This window comes from Oryza brachyantha, chromosome 2, assembly GCF_000231095.2.
Source record: "Oryza brachyantha chromosome 2, ObraRS2, whole genome shotgun sequence".
NCBI lineage: Eukaryota > Viridiplantae > Streptophyta > Magnoliopsida > Poales > Poaceae > Oryza > Oryza brachyantha.
In genome coordinates this window covers 15,965,357-15,990,517 of record NC_023164.2, presented here as the reverse complement: position 1 = coordinate 15,990,517, position 25,161 = coordinate 15,965,357, and the positions used below count along the sequence as shown (strand labels likewise).

General features: G+C 40.2%; 3 protein-coding genes across 4 annotated transcripts; 2 read left to right on the top strand and 1 right to left on the bottom strand.

Annotated features, from left to right (window-relative positions):
* Window positions 1-2,099: 2,099 nt before the first annotated feature.
* LOC102703011 (MLO-like protein 1) lies at window positions 2,100-8,681 on the top strand. Its single transcript, XM_006648688.2, has 14 exons — window positions 2,100-2,249; window positions 2,348-2,405; window positions 2,551-2,768; window positions 5,360-5,476; window positions 5,552-5,603; window positions 5,691-5,782; window positions 6,186-6,260; window positions 6,358-6,446; window positions 6,554-6,603; window positions 6,801-6,841; window positions 7,063-7,272; window positions 7,644-7,711; window positions 7,946-8,006; window positions 8,282-8,681. Exons 1-14 carry the CDS (start codon window positions 2,100-2,102, stop codon window positions 8,489-8,491), a joined length of 1,491 nt encoding a protein of 496 aa, XP_006648751.1. The 3' UTR covers window positions 8,492-8,681.
* Window positions 8,682-13,398: 4,717 nt separating this feature from the next.
* Window positions 13,399-17,605, top strand: LOC102720951 (ankyrin repeat protein SKIP35-like). Its single transcript, XM_006647327.3, has 4 exons — window positions 13,399-13,654; window positions 14,262-14,750; window positions 14,838-15,273; window positions 16,398-17,605. Exons 2-4 carry the CDS (start codon window positions 14,338-14,340, stop codon window positions 17,187-17,189), a joined length of 1,641 nt encoding a protein of 546 aa, XP_006647390.1. The 5' UTR covers window positions 13,399-13,654; window positions 14,262-14,337; the 3' UTR covers window positions 17,190-17,605.
* A 556-nt stretch (window positions 17,606-18,161) lies between these two features.
* On the bottom strand, window positions 18,162-23,470 carry LOC102720488 (calmodulin-binding protein 60 D-like). Of its 2 annotated transcripts, none has more exons than XM_040520695.1 (9): window positions 23,288-23,470; window positions 22,991-23,193; window positions 21,872-21,947; window positions 21,709-21,767; window positions 21,082-21,575; window positions 20,834-20,994; window positions 20,548-20,751; window positions 19,692-19,923; window positions 18,162-19,035 (listed from the first exon to the last, which is right to left on the bottom strand). In XM_040520695.1, the coding sequence occupies exons 2-9, from the start codon at window positions 23,119-23,121 to the stop codon at window positions 18,425-18,427; spliced, it is 1,968 nt and encodes a 655-aa protein (XP_040376629.1). In that variant the 5' UTR covers window positions 23,122-23,193; window positions 23,288-23,470; the 3' UTR covers window positions 18,162-18,424. The 2 variants fall into 2 exon arrangements, with proteins under 2 accessions (XP_040376629.1, XP_040376630.1); XM_040520696.1 differs by having other exon boundaries at window positions 18,162-19,032.
* Window positions 23,471-25,161: the final 1,691 nt, after the last annotated feature.

Below are 25,161 nucleotides of genomic sequence, written 5' to 3'. Positions count from 1 at the left end.
CGTGCCGTGTGTCATGGTGTGCAGTCAGCTCACGCTACGCTGATCAAATAGGACAACAGCCACAGTAGGCAGATAAGCTTCTTTCCTGTACACTTGTATCTCTATCTGCAACTTGTCTCCTATCGTGTTGTAGTTAACAAGTGCATGCAGTAAAATTTGAAGTCTTTTAGTGCCCAAGATAATGATACCTATTACTTAAATACTTCTCCCGTTTCAAACTATAAAATTTTTTGGTTTTGACTAAATTCATCCATGTATCTATATACTCCATCTATCCCTAAATATTTGACGTCGTTGATATACATGTTTGATCCTTCGTCTTATTAAAAAAATTACTTAATTATTAATTATTTTTATATCATTTCATGTATTGTTAAATATATCTTTATACATATATATATAGCTTTACATATTTGACATTTTTTTTAAATAAGACAAATAGTCAAACGCGTATAAAAAAGTCAACGGCGTCAAACATTTAGGGAGGGAGGGAAGTAGTATATGTTTTATATATGTGTCTAGATTTATTATCACACAAATGAATCTTTCTGCTTTTGAGCTAGATATTTCAGTTGGTGCGCACAGCGCACGGGATGTTCCCTTGTTATTATTAAGAGAGACTCTAAAAAAGAGCCACCACATCTGCTCTAGAAACCATAATTTACCATATTAATTTGAAAAAAGATAGTGTGCCATTGCCATAGAATTATGATGGGTCTACGTTATAACAATGGATATTGGTTGATATAGTTATAGTGTGAAAATTAACAGAGAAAGATAGTAGACAAATGTATCTACAAAATATGATCGTGAGTTTGTATATCAAATATAATTTTTCTTTAAAAATATTACTTCACGCAAAACTTCGATGAAAAATCCACTGGCTATCTTAAGGGGAAAATAGTTGTTATTAGGGCTAGCAAACAATGTGAAAATAGGCGCTAATCTCTTGACGTGATATCCCCTCATGTACCCTTCTTTTTATCTCAATATAATGTAAATGGTTATAAAAAATGATAATATAGAGTATATGTAGTGACAGAAATCCCTCCACCAAAGCGAAAGGGCCTGTACTTATATAATGTCTTAGTATCACTTGAGGTCCTGGATTCGACTCTTCGTTGGAGCGAATTTTTCAGAATTCTATCGGCGGGCACTTCGGGGTTTGTCTAGATTTGCCGACCAGTCTTCGGAGGTGCTCATAGTGGGTTTGCGCGCGTGCGTTATTAGAGAAACAAAAATAATAATCTCGGACGTAACTATTGTTTCTGTCTTTTTGTTTTTTTTAAAAAAATCTCCACGTATGGTTGATTTAAATTTTAAGAATTTAAATAGTATACATATGATGTACAAATCTTGGCGAACTTTTTAGAAAAAAGACATAATTACTTATATGTTACCTTTCGTATTTTAATACTAAATAATATCATTGACTTTTGAATATAAGTTTGGCTATTCGTATTATTAAAAAAAATTACATAATTATCGTATATTTTATTATGGTTGGATTATTACTTGGTATATTTTAATTATAAATTATATTTTTATATATCATATAAATTTTTTGAATAAGACGGTTGACCAAACGTCCAAACATATATAAAAAGTCACTGACTTTATTTAATAAAATTGAAAAAGTGTATTTTATATTATCTAAATTTTTAAATAAGACTAATGATCAAACGTGTATAAAAAATCATCGACGTCGCCTAATAAAATCTGAAATGAGCATTTAACGACCGATCATTTGCTAGAGTTTGGCAAACAATTTCCCCCATTTTGAACGGGTTGGTGGTGGACACATCAAGTTAGTTGACCCAGTTGCACCATTCCAAGCAGAGCCCAAGCTCTCTTCCCCCCATCGCCATCGCCATGGAGCCTAGTTTTTTTTTTTTCCTCTCTTCTTCTTCCTCGAACGCGCCACGCCTGCTGGCCAATCAATCTCTGACGCGGCTATAAGAATTGGCGCGCACCAACCTGGGGGTTCGCGTCGTTTAACTTGGGAGCCTTTTTGAGTTTGGCATTCTCGCGGGAAGGAGGAGAAGGAGCTCAAGGAGGGTGAGAGGGGGCTTGGGGTGGGGAAGGTTCGTTTTGCGGCGATGGCCGGAGGAGGGGGAGCCAAGGCGGGGGGCGGCGACGCGCCGGAGATCACGCTGGAGCACACGCCGACGTGGATCGTCGCCGCCGTCTGCTCCGTCATCGTCATCATCTCGTTGCTCTTCGAGCGCCTGCTGCACCGGCTGGGAAAGGTGCGCGCGCGTGTCCCCCTGTCTCTCTCATGCACATGGTGCGTTCGAGCTAATGCCGCCATGGCGACCTGAGCTGACCTCTCTTGGTTTGGTGACAGAGGTTGAAGAACAGCCGCAAGAAGCCGCTCTACGAGGGCCTCCTCAAGGTCAAAGAAGGTTAACCAATTCGTCTCTCCGTTGATTCCTCTGATCAAAGAAAGAAGCAAAATGGAAAAGATCGCCAAGAACTCGGCGAGATTGCGAGCAAGTGTATTGATCGGAGATGAGAATTGACTGGAGATGTGTTGGCTTCTGCATGCAGAGCTGATGCTGCTGGGGTTCATCTCGCTGCTGCTCACCGTGTTCCAGGGCGCGACGCAGAAGATATGCGTGAAGGAGGGCGTCATGCGCCACCTGCAGCCGTGCAAGCTGGACTTCGGCACCTCGCCGGCCAAGGCCACCGCGCACTTCGCCGGCGTGCTGGGCGGCGCCAGGAGGCTCCTCGCCGGAGCAGCCAAGTCTGACTACTGCGAGAAAAAGGTATTAAGTGCTACTGCTATTTAATGTTCTTGGCTTTGTTTGACTCTCATCACGCCGGTTTCCAAGAAATGCCACAGATTAACTAACTCGAAACTGTCCATGGCAAAAATTAAGAGCATTTTTAACTGTAGTTTCTAACGGAAAAAAATGTTGTCTTTAAGCAGGTATCCTGAGATACCAAAATTTTATACTGAAATTTAATATCTCGAGATATTTTTGCAGTAACCATAAAATTTCCCAAAAATTAATCAGTGAATCGTTAAACTTGTGTCTGCTTGGGGTTTAAGTCTATTCAAACAAATTGTCATGAAGAACCGGGAAAACGGTAGATGAGGGGATTGTATCTATACAGCGTATCAAGGCCTTTTTTTTTTTCTTCTGATTATGCTTATAAGCTAAAATTTGAATTTTCAACCTTAAATTTGAGATGATTTTAAGTTTTTTTGTCGTAGCTTGTTCTTCATGTGAAAAATATTAAAGATGAGAGAAATTTATGATCTGTTGTATCTGTTGTATATTGTACTGACCCTCATGGATGTATTTATAGCGTACATAGGAGATAGAAACTTGGAGCACAAGATAAATATTCTATCGTATCTCTTTATGATTTTATCTTTATCTCTAGAGTTTCTGTTGGACTCTGTTATCTCTAACCGTATGTATCTATATCTCTAACATTCCCCAGTCGTAACGGTAGCAAAACGAACGATTGCGACTGGATTTGAAATCTTGTGTTTCACCATCTTTTCTTCTTTGTTTCTCCATCATCAATTACATCTCTGATGGATAATCTTCCACTTCGATGACTACGTCTCCTTCCGTGTCGTCTCGGTCCTCCACCTTGGTGATTGCGTCCTTTCTGTGTCGTCTCTTATCTCTCTCCTCTATTCCCTCCCACAGTCATAGCAGGAGTGTCATGGATGATAGCGATGACACGGACGTTTTTGGTGGAGTTGTCGACGATGATTTGTTGTAATGTCTGTCGAGATAGTTAATCATGTGGTAGCCGTGGTCGATGTAGACATAGTAGTTGATATAGCCGCATATAGCCGATGGCGAAAAAAATAAAGACAGAGCTACGATCATAGATAAGGTATCTTGCATATGTCAGAGTATGTCATTGGAAGCGTCTTTGCATATGTCAGAGGATGCCCTTGGGTCATCTTGTAAATGTCAGAGAACGTTGTTGACGTCGGGTCATTAATTTTTTGTTGTACTCCGTATGTCGTGTATGAGGTCACCATCGTAGTGATGCTAGGTTGATACAGTCTTTGCCCGTCGTAGATGACACGGTTGATGCCGACATCGATGAAGCGTCTTGCAGAGATTCCCGTCAGAGGACGCGAGATGAATGTCCATCGTTGTGAACGAAGCTGCGTCATGTTGTTCCCATGTTAATGTAGACCATCGACGGTGTTACTTCAATTGCATCTCTGATGGATAGTGTCTTGCAGAGATTCCTGTCAGAGGACGCGAGATGAATGTCTATCGTTGTGAACAAAGTGACATCATGTTGTTCCCATATTGATGTAGACCATCGGTGGTGTTACTTTAATGCATGTTGATGACGGACGTGGAGACTGGATGAAGACGTCGACCACTTGATGTAGTGCTTGTTTGTTGGTTGATCGATGTCGCCGCACCTCTGCTTCTGCCATTAGAATTTGAGGAATTTCGTAGCTAGAAGAAACTAATCTAATCTATAGATGATATATAGTGACTAAAAAAATTGATCTAATACTAATTATTAGAGAAAATCTAATCTATAAATAATCTCTGGAGTTAGATAGCTAATTGAAAGATTGAAAAAAACAATAGATGCATGCATGCACTGTATTGCGTTGAATACGGATGACGCATGGACATGGTCGTCGACTCGTCGTCCTAGCCGTCTTGCCGTTGAACCGTAGGTCGGAACAATCTTGTCCGTCGGCTGAAGGCTCAGCTACGTGCTTGCTGATCGGTTGGATGGGCTCGTCGGCATGCCGACGTTGACTTAAATCAACGACTGGTACTAGGATAGGATATAGGCTCCGATACCATGCGAAAAATATTGAAGAGAAGAGAAATTTATGATACGTCGTATCTGTTGTATATTGCACTGACTCTCATAAGTGTATTTATAGCGTACATAGGAGATAGAAACTTGGAATATAAGATAAATATTCTATCGTATCTCTCTAGGATTTTATCTTTATCTCTAGAGTTTCTGTTAGACTCTGTTATCTCTAACCGTATGCATCTATATCTCAAATACTTTATTCTTTGTTTTTATATCGCTAAGAACATGTATATAAAATTTTTATTTATAAATTATTTTTTATTTGTAAATATGTCATTTGTCTTTTTCTTTTTCATCATATATTGTGTTAATATTTTGATTGGTCTCATGCTTTTTTTGTTGCTGCTCTTAAAATAGACTTCGTGCGGTACAAAATGAAAGTAAACCACACCGTATCAACACGCTAATACTGATCTTGTCATAGCAGCTATAATGTTGCATTTGTCGAGCATGTCTTCTTTTATCTATTTGGCATATTCAATTATTCATCTTCCTTCTTGCCGAAACTCATAATGGCCATTATACACAGGGTTTGGTTCCAATACTTTCAGTTCAAGCTATTCACCAATTACACATATTTATCTTCGTCTTAGCGGTCTCTCATGTGGTCCTAAGTGCTGTTACAGTTCTTCTTGGAATTGCACAGGTACTGGGAATCAAAATATATATTTTGTTAAAATGTATCATGCTTTTGCTAAACATTTTGTCCACAATCATCTAGACAAGAAAATGGCAACATTGGGAGAGCAAGATCCAAACAAGCAATGAAAACGGTACGATGACAGAGCATTCTCCAACCTGCAAGTGAAGATCATTCATTTTATTTGCTTATTGATGGATTATTGGAATAAAATTTTCAGGCCCCCAAATGATCAAACATGTGCAAGAATTCCAATTTATCAAAGATCATTTTAGAGGACATGGCAAAAGGTGGAAAACATTTGGTTGGCTGGTAAGAACTACTTGAATGTGAATACTAATGGACAACTCAGTATATAATATTAAATATTGGTGTATGAAGCATTATCATACAATGCTCAAAAACTACATTTAAAGGCATAGAACTAGATTTTAGAAATAGTTTGATACTCCCTCCCTCTCAAAATTTCGGGACTTATGCCTTTTTCTTGGAGGGATTAAGGTTGAGGTGGGAAATGGTTTTGATTGGTTGAGATGAGAAATTAGCTGAAGCAATTAAATGGGGAAATGTGATTGGTTGAAAGCAGGAGGTAGATGGATTAGTAGTTGCATTTTAAGATAAATTTTAATCCTATAGGTAGCTATATTTTGAGATGGGTGAGTCTGTATAATTGTGAATTGTGATAGACAACAAACTAATTTATTTTCCATCACAGCGCTCATTCTTCAAACAATTCTATGGATCTGTCACCGAGGAGGACTACATAACCATGCGGCTTGGCTTCATCATGGTAATCTGAACTTTTAATTTTGAAAATTGGGGGGGGGGGGGGGTATCCAGTAAGTTTCCAAGGCAAACAGTCTTATGTTGTTTTTTTCTTTACACAGAAACATTGCAGGGGAAATCCTAAATTCAACTTTTACAAATACATGATTAGAGCACTGGAGGCTGATTTCAAGAAAGTTGTAGGTATTAGGTAAGTAACTAGTTCCTAAAGATTTAGCTTGCACACATGTATAGTTACATGTAATCTTTTGATAGAATTTGTGTAGAAACTAATCAATATATGCTAATTAAATGCAGTTGGTACCTTTGGGCTATGTTAATAATATTTTTGTTACTCAATGTTCAAGGTATGATTTCTACACAAAATTTATAATTTTTCAGACTTGATCATCTTCTTTAATTTTATTAAAGCCCACACCAGCGATGTATTACATTTGTGAAAAACACATGTCAAGCTTCTATATGTAATTTTCTCGATATTTATGATTCATGCATATGGACCGTGTGAAAAACTGACAACATTATTTTGCTAATATGGTTGTAGGATGGTATGTCTACATCTGGATATCAGCAGTCCCATTTGTTGTAAGTACAAGATCATATCTCTTTTTTGATAGAAATTACATTTCATCGACACATTAACCTTCATGTTATCCATGGATGAAATGCAATCATTCTTATAAATTATGTTGCTTTTCTGTTTTCAGTATAAATATTGTTAATAGGTCTATAGATGATTTCACTGGATTACAAGACTGTTATTCTGCAACAAAAATAAATACTGAATTTTAGTATTTTGTTTGCAGATGCTACTTGTGGTTGGGACTAAATTGGAGCACATCATTACTGAACTAGCCCATCAGGTTGCTGAAAAACATACAGCAATTGAAGGAGAGCTCGTAGTATCTCCATCAGATGAATTATTTTGGTTCCACCGACCAAAATTAGTCCTCTTGTTGATCCACATTGTCTTGTTCCAAAATGCATTTGAAATTGCATTTTTCTTTTGGTTGCTGGTAAGAACAACATGAATTAATTCGTAACCAAATCAAATGGCTCAAAGTTTTAGGGAAATGTATTAGCACCTGAATTCCAGACGTAAAACATATCCTTGGTGGCCCATTGCTTTCGTAAAAATCTTCATTATTGCTATTTGCATGATTAAAAACACAGTATGCTAGCTAATTCCATGTCTAATACAATCTAAATAATTGTGGTCTCGCACTTGTTCAATATTTCAAATTTTAACTTATTGAAAACAATCAGATGACATTTGCTTCATGTTTGATTTATCAATTATGAACCCTACATTTATTTAGTTTAATATGTTTTGTTAAGTGCTTGAGGTGAGGTGAAATGAAATCTAAAAATATGTCAACATATCCAGGTTACATATGGATTCAATTCATGCATTATGGGGAATAAAGGATATGTAATTGCTCGACTTGTCATCAGGTAAAAATATATGTAACTATCCCAGTTAGATGTAAAATGTTGAGTTTCATCGAAATATTTGTAATATGCCATCGATGCCTTGTTGATCGGTGGGCCGATGCCCACATGTAATCCTCAAAAGAGTGGCATATTGCTGGTATAGATGAAACTCATTACCATATATATTTGGTTCTTTTTATCTAAAATGATTAGTTTTCTCACTTCAAAAACTCACAATTGTTTCTATGCTTTCAGTGTCGTCAGCCAACTTCTGTGCGGCTATAGCTCCCTCCCTCTCTACGCTATTGTTTCTCATGTGAGTTTATTGATAGGCATATTTTGATAATAGGATTAGATTATTCAATTCGTATATTGTTAAACTCATTTTTTCTAGAAAGTAATTGTTTCTCTTGAACCAGACTAAACTTGGTAAACAAACACTTGATAAACTAAAGCAATAAAATAGATCTGTCATTTGTAAAATTGTGATGCTCTCACATATTGATGGCAGCATATCCTTTGCATAGTACTTATTTAACTATTTTTCTAGTGTTCCATGATGCTAAATTTCTTTTGTCCTAATTCATGAAGATGGGAACTTCATTCAAAAAAGTAATATTTGATGAGAATGTGGCCGAAGGGCTTGCCAATTGGGCTCAAAAAGCTAGAAATAATGCAAGAGGAGGAGCAAGAACACAAAATGTTGGTGACTCACCGGTTGATGAATCAAATGGTGGTGCAGTTCAAATGACAAGCCCACCAACAAGGGCAGTTCAGCAAGGGACTGCGAGGCTAATCTAAGTGTGTAGATGACCATGCCAATACTAACATTTTTGTTGGCTGTTTTAATTTCTTTAGTGGGAATTATGAAAAGTGTGTCAGCATTCCTACATTAGTTTTCATGATGTTTGTAAAGGATTTTGCTTATACATGTATTTTATTTCATTGTGTATTATAAATAATAGTACCTATGTAAAATGACTTGTAACTTGGAAACAACTCATAAATATTGTAGATGAATTGGTAAACCATATTATAATACCATAGGCCAATGATGAGTTCAAAATGGTTCTAACAAACAACATGGTATATATCATAAATTCTAAATTTGTGCAACATCTCTAAATAGAATTAAATGGTATATAGTTTCCCGGTAAAAGGATGCTAGAAATTTAGATGTATATTTTAAGAACATATAAAGGAGGTGCAGGTATTAACCTTAGAGATAAACCATTCCAATCAATCACCAACCAAAGATGGATATCATCCACGACAAAGCGTGGAATCACATCTATCGATGGATGAACACTAGTAGTGGGGATCCGATGAGAACTCCTTTGGGTTTGGTCAATGGCAGCAAAAACCTAGAGCTGCCTTGCAATTGGAAAAAGCTTGACACAAGGAATTTGGACAAGTTCGGGCCACAAAGAGATGTAATACCCTACTCCTATGTTATATTCTACTATTATCTAGTTAATTGTGTTTTACTTAGCTTGTTCCGCCTTCTCCCTTCCATGATCTATGCCTTCCCTGGGTGGCTCCACAGTGACCAAACCAAAGGGATTGGTGCAAAGATGCACGTCATAGGTTATACGCCCCTCCAATCGCCAGCTTCATGTGATGTTGTGGCCCCCCTGAAGTAGAACGCGGGAGCATGAATGCCTTCCACCTGCCTTGGGTGTTGCTTGCTCGCATGAGGAATGGGTCGATGTATTGTGAATTGACCATCATTACTATCCCATGGCACCACCCTTCATGTTTGGGCGGAGTGGACAAGAGGTGACGGGACTAAACAGAGTGTTAGAACTCCACACAGGTCTCCGATCGATGGGTGTCATGACCTACCTTGCCTTCTGCGCCACGCACCTTGATGAGAAGGGATATGTCAAGCCGTCTTTTTTTGAGAAGGCACGTAAAGGACGAGGGGGTGGCATGCCATGCCTCAACGTATTAAACGTGGGTCGTAGCCATCCAGCCCTCGAGCACTCCCCTACGGTGCTATGTGGGGCATAGGTGCTCGTTGGCAACATTCTCGGATTCGCTAGTTCAAAACGAGCCTAGACAGTTCCTCGGTTGGAGCTCAAGGGTGTCCTTCTCGGGACCTAGGCTCCAAACCTTCAACCTCACTTCTTTCAAAGCCCGGGAGGATTGTTAATGACAAATTTTTTAAGAGTCGTTAGTGTGTTTAGTCAAGATAGGTGAAAATGAGAAAGTCTAGCCGATAATGAAGTTGTATTTGAAGAGATCAAAAGGAGAAAGTGTGGGTGTGACTCTCTTGGCAAAGCCACTATGGTACTCTAAGCTAAGGGAATAGGTGATGTGGCGCCACTGCGCCAGGCTGCCCATGCCTATGACACAAGGAATCCTAGTCCCTAGATCACCAACAACGTGCATAGGTCTAAACAATGAGTTAACTTGAGAATTTTAATTAAGACTAGACGTTTCACTAATATAATGAATTGTTAGACCAAAGTTTATTTTGCTACAAATTAAATTGATTTAGGTTCCAAGTATTCTAGTACAAGATTGGATATTTTCCTAGTATCACTTGGATTATACCCATCACACGGTGTCTCCCATATGTTTGGGAATTGGTTGGTGGGTGTTAATAAAAAAGTCAACAAAATTATTCTTGCAAGGGCTTCCGCTATATGTTTGGTTCTTTGGCTTAGTATAAATGATATGATTTTTGATAAGGCACCATCAGAATCTTATTTGTATGTACTTTTCAGGGCAACATATTGGTTTCAGGACTACAAAGGCATGATGATGATATCAAACTAATAAATGATGCATATCGTAAACTTGAGCCAACGATTATACACCTTTTTATTAACTTGGGATGAAGATTCTTAATAGAATTCAGTAATTAAGGGTTCTTTTATCTTGTGTTGGTATCTTTTAATTTATATTTTCTTTACATTGTGCCGGTGTGTGCAGAATTCGTTCCTGCACAAACTCTGTAATAATTAACCGTAGCTTATTGAGCAAAGGCTGGAATATTATTCCATTATCTTAAAAAAACGAATCCTTCCACACTATCCATGGCTAAAGCCGCTGCCACTAGATTATAATTAGGATCAAGCCCTTCCTGTTATCTCTCAACCGCTCTTCCCATTTCTTTTCCATCCATACTTCCCCCACCCACACGTTCCCTTCCACCGCCATCATCAAGCTTTGCGACGTCTTCATCGAGATGCAACGACCGACGACTTGCGAGCGTCACAGCATCACTACTCTTTAACTCTCCTGATGAGCAGCTGATATGCAGGTGACATGGAAATAATAGGAACCGTTGCTTTTAATAGCCACATATACAGGAAGTCAGATAAGAGAAATTGGAGAAAGTGATGCCATAATATAGAATAAACCGTGCGCTTTGTAATTATTTGTTGATGTAAATATGTAAATTTTAGCAACCTTTCCTACAACATTTTTCCTCAAAAAAATTTGTATATTTCCCTTTCCAGTTTTAGATCGTATCTAACACCGGGCACAAAACCCAAAAACCGATCCGAACCCGAAAGAATCGAAACCCAATGCCCTTTTTGCGAGTTACAAGTCTGAAAACTCAAATTTATTTTGGGTCAATTGGGTTTGTATCTCCGATGCCTGAAATACCGGACTAACCCGAAATATAAGCAACATTTTCTTGCTTTCTTCGGTTTTGAGCCCAGCCCAAAAGGTGAAACCACCTGCTCACACTCATGCAGCCCAGAAGAAAGACAACAAGTTATGTACAATTCACAATTTCTTACTTTAATGTGTAACTTGAGACAATCTACACAGCTTTACATCTAAAATAGTATAGAATCGATATTGTTTTTTAGGAGAATGACACTAACTAACTGTTTTTCTTTTTGACAAAAAACATTCAGAATATATATTTCCAATATGATAAGCATTGTTCGGGTTAAAGCGGGTAACCCAAAACCCGATTTTACAGGCACCCAAAATATCGGATCTTACAATTTATTTTCACTAATTTTGGATATTGATTTCAAACCCAAAATTTAAAAAACCCCAAAAACCCTACCCGGAATTTTGGGTTTCCGGATGCCCAGTGCTAATCGTATCTAGCCATCCAGTACCACGCTATCTTTTTTTTTCTCAATTATCACATTTTTTTCGAGCCAACACACTGTCATTTTGCTAGTTACATAGATCAATACTTTAGTATACCTAATTAGCGACGGAGCCAGAACACTATGGCCCACAAATACGAACGGGACAACACCAAAAACCTCATACATAAAGCTATATCAACTATAATTAACTAGATGCAATCATATACTCCTAAAATAAACCAATTTTTCACTTTTCACATACAATTTTTAACTCTTCGTCTTATTCAATTTTTTTACGATTAATATTTTTGTTTTTATTAGATGATAAATCATGAATAGTGCTTTACATATGACTAATTTTTTTCTAATTTCCTAAAATTTTTTCAAATAAGACGTACAGTCAAACGCACGAAAACCAGAGAATTGATTTTTTTGGGACAGAGGGAGTATATATTACCGGTCATCTTAGCTAACCCTCCATCAATCTTCTACTGTTCTACAAGTCATCGTGCTGATCACAATTAACAAGCATAACAGCGGCGATATGATCAAATTTTAGACAACTCCCAACTATGCGTTTTGGTATAATCCATCTAATTTCTGGCGATAGCACTGCACGTTGGTACGTCACAAGACATGAAAAGAGATGACAATGTTTCTCTGGTGACCAAAAGACTAATTGACGAACATTATTCGTGCGCCCGTTAATCCCACAAACACTATATATATATATATATATATATATATATTGCGCAAAACTTTTCAATTTTTTAAAGATTATAATTTATATGTAGATGTTTTGTTCTATGCACTTTATATGCTACAAATTTGTTTCTCCGTATAAATTATCTGTACATGAAATAAAGATAAAACTTTACATATAAAAACATACTCTCTCCGTGTTTTTTATATGACCGTCACTGACTTTTTTTTATGTTAGATCATTCATTTTATTAAAAAATTATATAATCATTAATTACTTTGGTACAAATTGATCTATTATTATAGAAACTTAACTATGACTTATAATTTTACATAATACTGGCTCCGTTTCATAATATAAGATGTTTGATTTTTTTACTTGCAATATTTGATCATTTGTCTTATTTAAAAAATTATAAAAATATGATTTATTTTACTTGTGACTTACTTTATTGTCAAAAGAACTTTAAGCACGATTTATCATTTTTTATATTTGCACTAAATTTTTGAATAAGACGAATGGTCAAACGTTGCAGCTAAAAAAGTCAAATAACTTACGTTATGAAACGAAAGTAGTAGAACTTTTAAATAAAACGATTGAACAAACGCAAAACTCCACACCATCGTATAAAAAATACAAAGAAAGTAAATCATAAAATATATATAGAGACCAGAGAGAGACTGTTCGTGCGGATTAACGAGCGAGCGTTCGCCTGGTGTCCCCGCCCGTCTCCGTCTGCATCAGAAATCTACTGTGCCGTCGCTGTCTTCCGCCCAGCGTTTCTGCGGGCAGCTTGGCGGCCGCCCGATCCCCGTGGAGAGGCCCACCAGGACCGTCGGATCCGCCTCGCGCGCGGGAGATCGTCTCGTCGTCGTCGTCGTCTTCCTCCGCTCGCCCGCCGCACGTGCGCCCGCCGCTGCCCCCGTGCTCCTCCCAAATCCGGGCCAAATCCCTTCCTCGGCCTCGTCGGGGGGTGGCCTGCCCGACTCCACGCCCGCGGCCGCGGTCGCCGGACCGGAATCTATTCACCCCCCCCCCCCCCGCCGCTCTCCCTCCTCCTCCGGTGCTGCTGCCGGACCGCTGGTTCGGATCGCGCCGCGCCGGCACCGGCGCCTCCACCCGTCGCGGAGAGCGCCGGGGGCGCGGTTTTAGAGAGAGGGGGGGGGGCACCAAGGTGAAGGATCCTGATCTGAGGTGCTTAGCCTGCTTCTTCTCTTTTTTTTTTTACCCTTCAAAATCGTCTGGAAGCCTTTAGGTTTGAACATTTTATTCAAAGAAATTTCGATTAAATTTAGTGTCCCGTATTGAAATTAATAGGATCTTCGATCTGCATGTAGGTAGTTCGTTATTAAATTCATAAAAAAAACTCGGGTAATAAATATAAAGGTAGTGTTTCCGAATTGGAACCCATAGAATTTTCGAGCTAAAAAGATGGGTTCCTAGTTGCGAGTTGATTTTCATTGAACTCATTTCTATTATTGGATGTGTAAATTTGAAGATTTCATAACTGTAAGGATATTGAGTGACTGTCTTTTGATTCTCATCACTATCCATATCATCCTTTTGTCAAGCTAAATGAGAAATTTGATCTTATATGGCTGCTCATACCAACTGCGTGTTAGTTGGATTCTGATTTATGCGTAGCTCTATACTATTATTTCTTGCCAGTCTATAAATTTAGTAGTTTTATGGTTACGTAATGGTCAGTAACCCCTAAATTGTGGATCCTTTTAGTATGCTATTTACTATCTTGAATTAAGCGATTGTTTCTTAAATTTAGTATTGTTTTCTTTATCTTTAGGGGATATCCGTAACTTCTTGCTAGGACAAAATAGAATGGCATGATTGGATTGTGGCTGAGAGAAGCAGTTTAGAAAATGGATGACCATGAATGTAGTGCCAGCCATGTTCATGGCAGTGGCCCTGTTCAAGAATCAAATGGCTGCATGGCAAACCGGAGGACAGATGAGCATGGACAGATCGATTTCGGGCATTCACTGCAGTTGGTGCTGTTCTCTCGGCAGTGGGACCTTGCTGAAAGCCTTGTTGCTCTAGCAGACCACCAGTTAATGCTGGATTATGGTTTGTCTGTTGCTCTCGATGCCATTTGGTTCTTGCGGACGGAGCAGGACCTTAAAGGTCTCAACCATCTGATTGGTAAGATTGTGGAATCAGGGGCAAAGGATTTTGCTAGGGCAATCCTCAGGACGTCACTGCTCGCATCTTGTGTCGTCGCATGCCAAAGCAAGGCGCTCACTTTAGGTGATAGCAAGGAAATCATAGCTCAGAGGTAACCACATATGCAAATTACTTTTTCTTCCACAATCATCCGTTTATCATTATTAGTGATATCATTTCTTTTGGTCTTCAAATTTAGATTACATGACCGTCTACAAGATTGTCCTGGTGGTGACCGTTTACAAATTGAGGCTGGTGCCAAAGTGCAGAAGTTTATAGAATGGGCATTGCAGTGCATTCATCTGCATCGTTGTTCTGAAGATACAGAGTGTTACAGAGCAAACTGCAGCACTCACCAAGAGGTACAGTTCCATCTATCAGCGTTTAAAACCTTCTTGGACATAGCTGGTGACAATCTCAGTGGCAAGATTTTTACTGAGGCATTCGATGCGGCCTGCTTCCCGCTTACACTGTTTTCAACTTTATTTGAACCTGGCTGGTCTTCTGGGAGTTCAGCAGTTGCCATAAAGGGACTTTTGTCGTTGCTTGTGGAAGGAGGTGCTGAGAATGTAAATCAGTGTTTCCTAGAAGCGTCACGTTTTGGAAGTACTGAACTTGTACGCATTCTGCTGAAGGTAATTGCAATTGCTCGCATTGTTTCTGGTTATCTTAAAGACTTAAAAACTGTGCTGTTTCATATTGTGGTAAATGAGCACATCAATGGTATTTATTTTTTTTATTCTAGAAGCCCTTGGCCTGAAAGTGTGACCAATATATCCATCTATGCACTAGTGTTTTCTAATTCTGATCTCCTTATGGAGGGAAATGGATGCCTAGCATTCAAACTACTGCACTGTGCACTGTTATTATAGTGTATTATAGTGCCACCCTTCAAATTGCAATTCAGAATATTAGGTCAGTTATTATTTATGTCATTGGGAAGTCCCCAAGTCTGTGAAATGTTGCCAGATAATAAGTGCTGTTACAACTCATATATTGCTACTAATGCAATGCTTTCCCCTGTTATGCTAGTGCTGTCGGTTTTGTTAAACTATCATGGACTCTTCTCTCTCATGTACTCTACCCCCAAGATACTATCATTAACATGGGTATCTTCTTGTTGATTTCCTCCCTTGATTTTCTGCTTGCACATAGAGATATTCCATAAGAATAAGCAATCAAATTGGGTCAACTTTTGGCATGACTTTAGTGGTTTTCGGAGCTGGCTGTGATAATGAACAAATATGTTATATTGTGCACTTCCTAGATTATCCAATTAGTGTAGTATCTTGACATCTCCCTTTTTTATCAGAAAAGCTAGTACTGTGGTTGTGCTGTTCTTTGCTCTTCTGTGCTGATTATATTAATTGCAGAATGATCATTCTTTCTCACTGCCTTATTATACCTTATTGTAGTCCTTGGCATGTATGAATAAGATTTTTTTTTTTGCGAAAGAACATGTAGTCTATTGGTTGCAGTGACCTGAGTAGCATCCCAAGGTGATGAATTCAAATCTCCATAGGAGCAAATCGAATTTCAGATTAGGTTGTCTAAGGGGCTAAGTTCCCATTAAAAATGTTGCATACATCCGGTTGGATGTAAAAGCCGGATAAAAAGTTATCCTTAAACAATCATTATCTAAAAAAATGAATAAGAATTTCTAAAGAAGTGAAGTATTTTTCATGCATGACCTTATTATGAAAAGTGGATATCAGGAACCATAATATGCAATTATGTAACTTTTTCCTACCTTTTGCAGATTGCTCATCAAAACAGCTTGGCTGTGGATGTTGATCTTGCTCTAGTCTATGCTTCTCACTACTGCAAATTTGAAACAATGGAATGCTTAGTTGATGAAGGGCATGCGACATCTTTCCTTTGTCCCCTTGTAAAAGCTTCTGAGCGTGGTTGCTTGCAAGTTGCCCAATGGTTTGTCAACCGAGGCGTTCCAGACATTGAGATGTGCCTTGCTGTAACAACTGCTGCATCTTGTGGCCACTTTGCAGTCGCCTCCTACTTGCTTGCGCATATCCCCCGGCATGTTCTCGAAGCCCTTAGCACACAGATTCTCAAAGCTGCAAGGGGACAGGGCAGGGGATCTTTTGAAGGTGTTGCCTTCCTTCTCCGTTCAAACTTTCTGAATGATGCTGCTTCTACGTATGCAGCTGCAGACAGCATCGCGACCACGAGTGACATGGATGTTCCCCAAGACCTGGTTGCATTTCTGAAAGAGCAGTGGTCTCAGGCCGCGTTTGCGGAAGGAGTAGAGGCTGGGGAAGACCATTTTGTGAATATCACTAGGGTTCTGAGAAGAGGGGCGTCTCCAATCCTCCTGCATGACCTCCCAGAGCCCATTACGCTTGCTATCACGTACCTGCCACTGTACCGGGCATGTGCGGCTGCAAGCGGGCAGTTGCTGCCACAGAGACTGAGGGGAGAGCTGGTCGAGGCAGTTGGTCGACTCGGTATTCCATTTCCAGCCAACATGGAGAACAATGGGAAAGATCTCCTGGCAGTTTTGGAGCATTACCTCCCATCATTCGTAATTTGAGCTTGAGAGCCTTTTGGAACTACCAAGAACCCAAGTTGACACAGAAGAATGGAGCCAAATGAGCTTTCACTGTGTCACTTCTGTGTCAGATAGAGGGAGGGGGAGATAGAAGAGAGTTTGATCTCCAGTGTGTACAGAGCTTTCTGTAGCTGTGATGAGAACTGAGAAGCCATAGAATGCTTGGAATCAAATAATTGTCTTGGATCTTGATAGCGTTGTCACCATAACTGCACCATACAATATGATATGTTTGCAGTTGCATATGAAAGTAGTGTCATTTCGCAACTGTATGGCACACCCTTTTTTTTCTTGCTGTAATGCACGGGCATGCGCAACATATCGCATTCACCTGAAGGAATTGTTGCCTGACACACTTATTAGAGGGAGAAGTACGGTCATGCTCTCTGTTTTTCTTCCGTAGTCCTTTTCCTTCTCGGGTTACTACTAATGGGTTTATTGAGATCACACGTTTTTGGATTGGAAGGAGAATATTGCACTATTTGAAGCGCTACAAGAGCAAGTTTAATACAAATGTTTATTGAACCAATCTGATAGTCTACGATGGTGCTCACCTGTTATACACGTATAAATATAGTGGCCCACCATACACATGTTCATACAGTATCTTATCAGAGCAATTTAATAGGAGAATCAACCACTAGTTATAAGCCCGTTGCTGATGTTGTTGGGCCACTATATATTTACACATGTATGAATTTATGTGGCCATACATAATTTAGAGTTAACTATTGGTTATAAGCTAAATTGCTCCGACTAATATTTGCTACAAATCTGTAGTCTTTTTTTTTCCTTTTTTCTTCTCTCCACCTAAACACAAATCTGACGTAATAATTTTTATAGCTAGGATGTATCAACTATAAACTCCATTAATGTGTTTCCATAATAACAAAAAATGCTGCTCTCTTACCGGAAAAGTTGGAAGTTCAAAACTAAAATACAACCTAATGGCGCGTCGAATGCTTGTGTGAATTATTAAGCAATTAAATGTACACAGTTCTAGTTAAGGTTCGTACAGAATTTAACTAAGCATCACACTAAACAAACAATGATATGGAACAACTATACAAAAACGAGTAAAGGAGAATCCGTGTCCATAATTAAGAGCCCAGGGCCTCAAGCGTCCTCCAAACAGGAGCTGCTAAGCCCATTTTCAGATCCTTAAAAACAACAGCAACACCAGTGGAGCTTTGTTAGACCAGCAGTCAGGATTTTTGCTAGTCCTCGAGCTCAACAAGCTGAGCTCTTCTCTCAGCCGCTTTCTTCCTGACAAAGATGCCCCAGCGCATAGCTGCCTTGATTTTGAGCCACCCAACAACAGCTCTCCCAGATGGACGGGCACGGTCATCCGCATAGTTGAAATTGGGGGGAGTTGATGGCATGTAGTTAGGAAACGAGAAGCCGTCTTCCGTCAGGTTGGTTGATGCGCCACCCATGCTCAAAATCCGCAACATCTGTTGCATCTCCTCGTTCTCCAATATCTCGTGGCTCCGCATCCTGATCTCCTCCATCAGGTAGTCATCAACCCCACTTCGGTTCTCCTGCGGTTGCGACCAGTCATCAAAAGGGTTCATGCCAGTGGGCTGCATGGACTGACCACCAAGTGCTGAGAATTCAAAATTTTGCTGCTGATGTTGCTGTGGTGGCCCCAATGCCAACATATTGGAACCCCTAGAAGCTTGATTCTGCAGAGCAGAACCATTGAGCTGGCTTTCAGGTGTCAGTGAACTCCGTTCATATTGTGTAGTGACATTTGCAGGTATGCTTTGAGAATTGGCTGTGTAATGTCCTGCTTGATTTCCATTGTATGAGATTGTAGATCCATCTGCTGAACAGATCAAAAGGAAATCATTAACACAATGTATTAGCAGCGGCAATAATATTCTTCGCAAATAATCTGACATGATAAACATCGTGTATCCAAAATCCAAATGCATACATCAATTCCAGCCAACAATGGCTGACTTCCAATAGGTAAAACTAAAGTATTAGAATGGTTGTTAAAGCAGTTTATAGTCAAGCATAAGCACACCATCCAATTACTACAGTTTTCCACGTCACAGTTTTAGCGTTCTCAATGGGCCTACTCTGTTTGTGTTTGTCATAATTCAATACATAGGCCACTTTCTACACTTCTTGCTATTTTGTCTGGGCAGATTGGAGTGAACTAGTGATTAGGACAATTGAAGACAAGAATTGTCACAAGAGAAGACAAGTAATCCTATATAGATCAATTTAAGTAGGAGAGAACTACAGCAGCATTACATTCCAGTGATGGGTCAGTGTCTCGGTGAGCACATGTATGAGAAGACAAACAGAAATCACTTGGCTCACATTAGATAAGATAAAACAGAGCCCAGCAATCCAAAGAAAGAGAGCGGTTAAAACAAAAACAGGAACATGAAACATAGTAACAGTAGAGACCACCATAAAATTGTTAGCATGCATAGGTGTACCAGGATTTTCAACTCAATATCACATTACCTTCACTTGTAGTTCCTGTGGAAGTTTGCCCAGCTTTTGCTGGCTGTGATAATTGTTTCTGCGTACTGGGGGAACCATAGGAAGCAGGGTTGTTTGTTGCCGCTGCAGCAGTGTCACTTCTTGTTGTGACAGATTTCTTTTTCTGCTTGAAGCTGAGGAGTGCCTTGCCATCATATTCTACAACATGCATCCAATCCTCGTATGCTTTCTTAACCAATCCATCAGCATAGATCTGCAATCGAGTTCAGCAAGATTTCAAATAAAAGGAAAAAGATCAGTATGTAAAAGATAATCTCCATTAAGAGATGCACTTAGTGTATAACAAATTACATAAGCTATCCTAGTCTTCTATAGTGGCAGCCATTGAAGTGGGATACCAAAAGCTAGTTAGGCTGCGTTCAGCAACCGGGTTACTAACCCACGCGTAAAACGTAGCGGCGGATTACTATATGATTAATTAATTATTAACTATAAACTTGAAAATGGATTAATATGATTTTTAAAACAATTTTTCTGTAAAAACTTTTTGCAAAAAATACATACTTAAGCAGTTCAGGAAGCGCGTGCGCGGAAAACGAAGAATCTGGGTTAGCTAACCCAATAGAAGATCGCGGCCTTAGAGAGCACCACAGATTTATGTATGTTATACCACTGAATGCAAGGTGAAAGAGCAGGGTACAGGCTCTTGCATGTTATACATTAGTGTCTACAGAGAATCAACATAGGTTTGCAGTGTCCTGTAGCAGCATGCTCCCATAGGCCAAAAATCAGCTTTACAACGCTACAAATTATAGATTTATAAGATACTTCTTTTTTTTTATCTTTAGAAGTAGAAAGAGAAAAAATAGATACCAACCTTCTGATTGTCAGTGAGATTTTCAGCTGAAATGAACTGGTCGTCAGCAATCAAACCAGTGAACTCATAGATGTTATTGAATATCGCGCCAACACTTCTTGAGTCAATAGCATAATATACATAATGCTTCCCACTTAAGACACAAGTCTTTGCATGCTCAACAAGGCTTTCCCACATCTTATTTGACATTCCACTACCAAGAATCTGAATAAAAAAAAGAAGAGGTATTGGATCATAAACTAAATTACATTAGTTACAATCTATTAACAGCAATTATAGAACTTACACTCCGTAACCTCTGCTGATCCTTAACAAGAAGCTGGAGAAAATCCTCAACCGTATAGATCGCACTTGCATTTAACTTCTTGTGGAATGCACCATCCTTGCCAATCTTTTCTAATCTCCAAACATCGTCCTTTAGGGCAGGTGGATAGTGCTTTTTGTACACTACAAAATACGATAGCAATATGATTAACAACTGGTATTTAACTCATCTAGAAGTATGAGTAAATCAGAAATGCATTGCACACATACATTCCCCTCTGTGATCCTTAACAGTAAAAGCTTCTGTCTTCGCCTCCCTAACACGAATACCTTCAAAAGACCCAGGGGCAACCCTCAGCCCAAGCCGGAATTTTCTGCTTCTTATCCAGCTGGAGTTGTCAGTAAAAATAAGCTCCCCTATGGTTCCAACACCTTCTTTAAGGGTAACCTGAAGGTCACCTGTCAAAAGAGGTCTCTTCCCTTCACGCTCCTTGACAATGTGACCTTCAAACTCCTCTTCTGTCCAATCTTCTTCTTCCTCCTTGTTGAAGTCACCCTCAAGCACAAGAACATCCAGTTTTGCACATGATTCAGGTCCTGAAGTAACAGCAACCCCGGTGTTTGCATCTAGCAGCACAACATGTATTGCTGCTCCCTGCTCACCTTCTACTTTTCCACCGGTAAATAGGGGTAGAGATAACCTAGTTGTAAATTTAAGCTGAAGATTTCTCCCATCGGGTCCTTCAATTCTTTTGGGAGAGGACCTGTTTTCAATAGGTATTCTATCATTGTAATAAGTTTTTCAATATGCTCAAACCAGATCTGTAGAAAAACCTTAAATTTGCAGGCACACATCCAAAAAGCATCACCACAACAAACAAGTTAATGAGATTGTACCTTCCTTGAATTCTAGCAGGACCCAACTTGGCTAGAGCACGCTCTACCTCTTCACTTACCTATCCCAGAAAATAATTGATTTACAAAGAAACATTCTATAAGTATATAATATCTGCAAGAAAATAAATGTGCAACATCCAATTCAATAAGTTCTTTCACTCACAACTCTACGAAGAATTGGCTCTAGTGATGAACAAAGCTTCTGTAAACTGTCCACCTTGAGAGCTTCCACAATGACACTGCAAAATGTCTTTTGTTAAGTGAGCAACATTGTAAGATACAGACATATTTTTGCAATTTCAAGTATATAGACAACAAAATTTAGGGTATGTATTATATTTTTTTAGAAATCCTATCCACTCAGCACTCATTATTTCTATTCTTTTAGCATTCTACATGGGTGCTAGATCATTGCCCTTTAATTCAACAGAGCATTGATCGTTAACCGTGGAATATTTGGTGTGGTAATTGTGGCAGCCTGCCACACTCCCTACCATATGAAGATTTCACAATTTTGAAGTTTTTATTCAGCATAACAAACAAATGAATTAGGACAGATCAACAATAGATCATGGCAGCAATATGAGAGATACTGATACTGTAGTACTGAACTTCAACATGGCTCAGTGCAACAAAAGGGTAGTTCATTATTGCCACTATAATAGAATAACCCATGACTACATCTATGTTCTCTTGATTTCAGCAACAATTATATTTATTGCCTCATAACGTGCTTAGATTCAGTTGTAAAAGAAGTTAGGTTAAAGCGCCTTAATGCATATGGAACTTATACGTACACCAATGAAATCAGAAAATGCCACGATTCAGGTAGCTGAAAGTTTTTTCTGTCAGTTGGGTCAGTGGCATAAAATGGGCATTCAAACCCCAAGTCCCACCCAACAGAAGCATAATGTATGGACCACTATTATCCTCTCTGAGCACTCTTGAGTCTTGAGTCTCTGACACACTTTTGTTAGCTCCCAGAGAATCATCTTTGAGCCCCAGTTCCAACTCCACTCTTAACCAGCTGAGCTAATGAAACGGTTAAGCTAAATTCAAGCGCCTTATTTGAGGTTTGAAATGGTGGGAAGCTTCACAGCAGCATTAACATTCCAACCGTAGTCAGCTCAGTCGAGACGAAGCAAAGTCAAGCATCCCAAATTCCCTCCCTATCATAGCCCCGACACAGCCTAACGCACCAAATCGGAAACCCTACTCAACTACCCGCAGAAGCTACTACTACTACTACCGGATCACTGAACAACCACGCAGGGGCACGCACCTTGCAAGCGCCGGCACGCGAGGCCGCTTGGCCGCATGGTCGTCGTCGCCACCGCCGCCGCCGCCACTACCGGTGGGATCGAGCACACGCTTCGAGCCCGACCTCTGCAGGCTCCTCCCCTGCCGCTGCATCGCCCCTAAACCCTAACCCACACTCCCTCCGTCTCCTCCTCCTCCTCCCGCCGCCGCCGCTCCTCCTCAGATCTGCGCCACAAATCCAGGTTAAAATAATAATAAATCCCCCCCAAAAAAAACGAACACCACACACAAAAAAAAAAAGAGCGACGCGTCACCGAACCGGAGCGAGCTCGCGACTCCGGCGAGCCGGCAGCCGACCGGAGCCGGACACGACGCCGCCGCCGCCGAGATCTGCGCGGCGATCGACGCGAGTACGTGCGTGCGGTCGCGCCTCCGCCTCCGCCTCCCCGCGCCTGGTGCTGCAGCGGCTCGCTCGCTCGGCTCGCCTTTGTTTACGACTCCTCCCTCCCTCTTGCTTGTTTTTTGTTTACTCGCCGGCGCTTCGCGCACCCCACCCGCCACCGACCCCCACCCACTGACGCCCATGGCCCACCAGCCCACCGACAGGTGAGCCCACGCGTGTGGGTCCCACTGTCAGTGGGGTGGGGCTGCGCGGGGTAGACGAGTCGAGATGGCGTGCGGCGATGGCGGCTACGGGGCGGCAAAAGGCTCTCTGGCCATATGATGGGATATTTTTCTTCCTCTCTCTCTCGCTCCGCGTCGCGCACTGCCGCTCGTCTCGACCCACTTGACTGACCGGTGGGCCATGGATCTGGGTTGGTCCACCTGTCATTGGGGACGGCTGGCGTGGATGACAGGTGGGGCCAGGAGGAGGAGGAGGAGGAGCGGAGTGGTTGGTGACTTGGGTGAGGAGGGGAGGAGGGGGCGGTGGCAGCGGAGACTGTAGCTAGTCAAGGTGGCAGTGGGGTGGGGGGGACGGGATCTTCTGCGGGCGGTGGGGATGAGCGCTCCACGTCGGCCTGATTTGTTTGCGATTGGTGGGGGTGGACCGGTTTGTAAAAGGAGGTGAAAGCGAGGGGGCGTGTGTTGAGATACTATTAGTTTTTTCTGTTCTTTTTGCGCGCACGGTTTGCAATTGCTAAGTTGTGTGTATTTTAATATATATATATAATTTTATTATCTCATCTTTCTTAAATGGATTTTTAATTTTGTGGCACTTAATTTTATCATTTATACTATTTATTATTAAATAGTTATCAAAATATTCGTTGCTGACTTGTCTCACTTTTGGGCATGTTTGACAACAGGGAAAATGCGTTATTTAAGAAAACTTTGATGTTTTGATTGACATATTGGGATTGGTATATAGATGTGGCACATGATAGATAGGATCATAAGAGCATCTCTAAGAGAATACTAATATTTTACTTTTTAAAAATTTGTATTGGGTTCCTCTAAAAAATTATTGGGCATAAAAATTACACATTACTCCAACATAACTCTAAAAATAAATAACATGTATTAGGAACACATATTCCTGTCCTAAATTTAGGACACAAATGAGCTAATTTTAGACATGTGTAAATATCAGGAATGTATTTGGTAACCTGTTGAAGATATGTTTTCTAGCTTAATTCCCTAAATTCAATTTTAGGGATCAATTTTAGACATCTCTTGGAGACGCTCTAAGATTGGGTTTTTTTATCCCTGAGTGACAATATGGTGAAAGTTTAGCTGGTTGAAATATTGGAAACAAGTTTATAGCATGTTGGGGGAAAGTATATGGATGAATTGATAAATATATGGATGATTTGCGATAGCATTTTTGATGTGTTTGGTTCTAGGGTTGGATCAGTTTGAAACAGACCCAATCCATTGTTGAGGTTGTTTGGTATAGGATGGGTTAGTTTTAGGCGGAAAGTATTCCTCCCAGATTCGGGTGTAGCTTGTTCACCAAAATCACAACGTCAACTGCCCACACGCGTGTCCACACCTCCTTTGTTGCGTCTTCTGCTCCACCATGACTACTCATACTGGTGCCTCCTAACGGTGTTGTCTAGATCCATGCAATGACATCAAAAGTAGAGGGAGAAGATGGAGAGAAGGGGCAAGACATAGACTAACATGGGAGAATAAGGCATGGTTGTGGGTGTCCTCCGCCATGTGCCCAGAGCTCCTCCGCCATCCAGATTC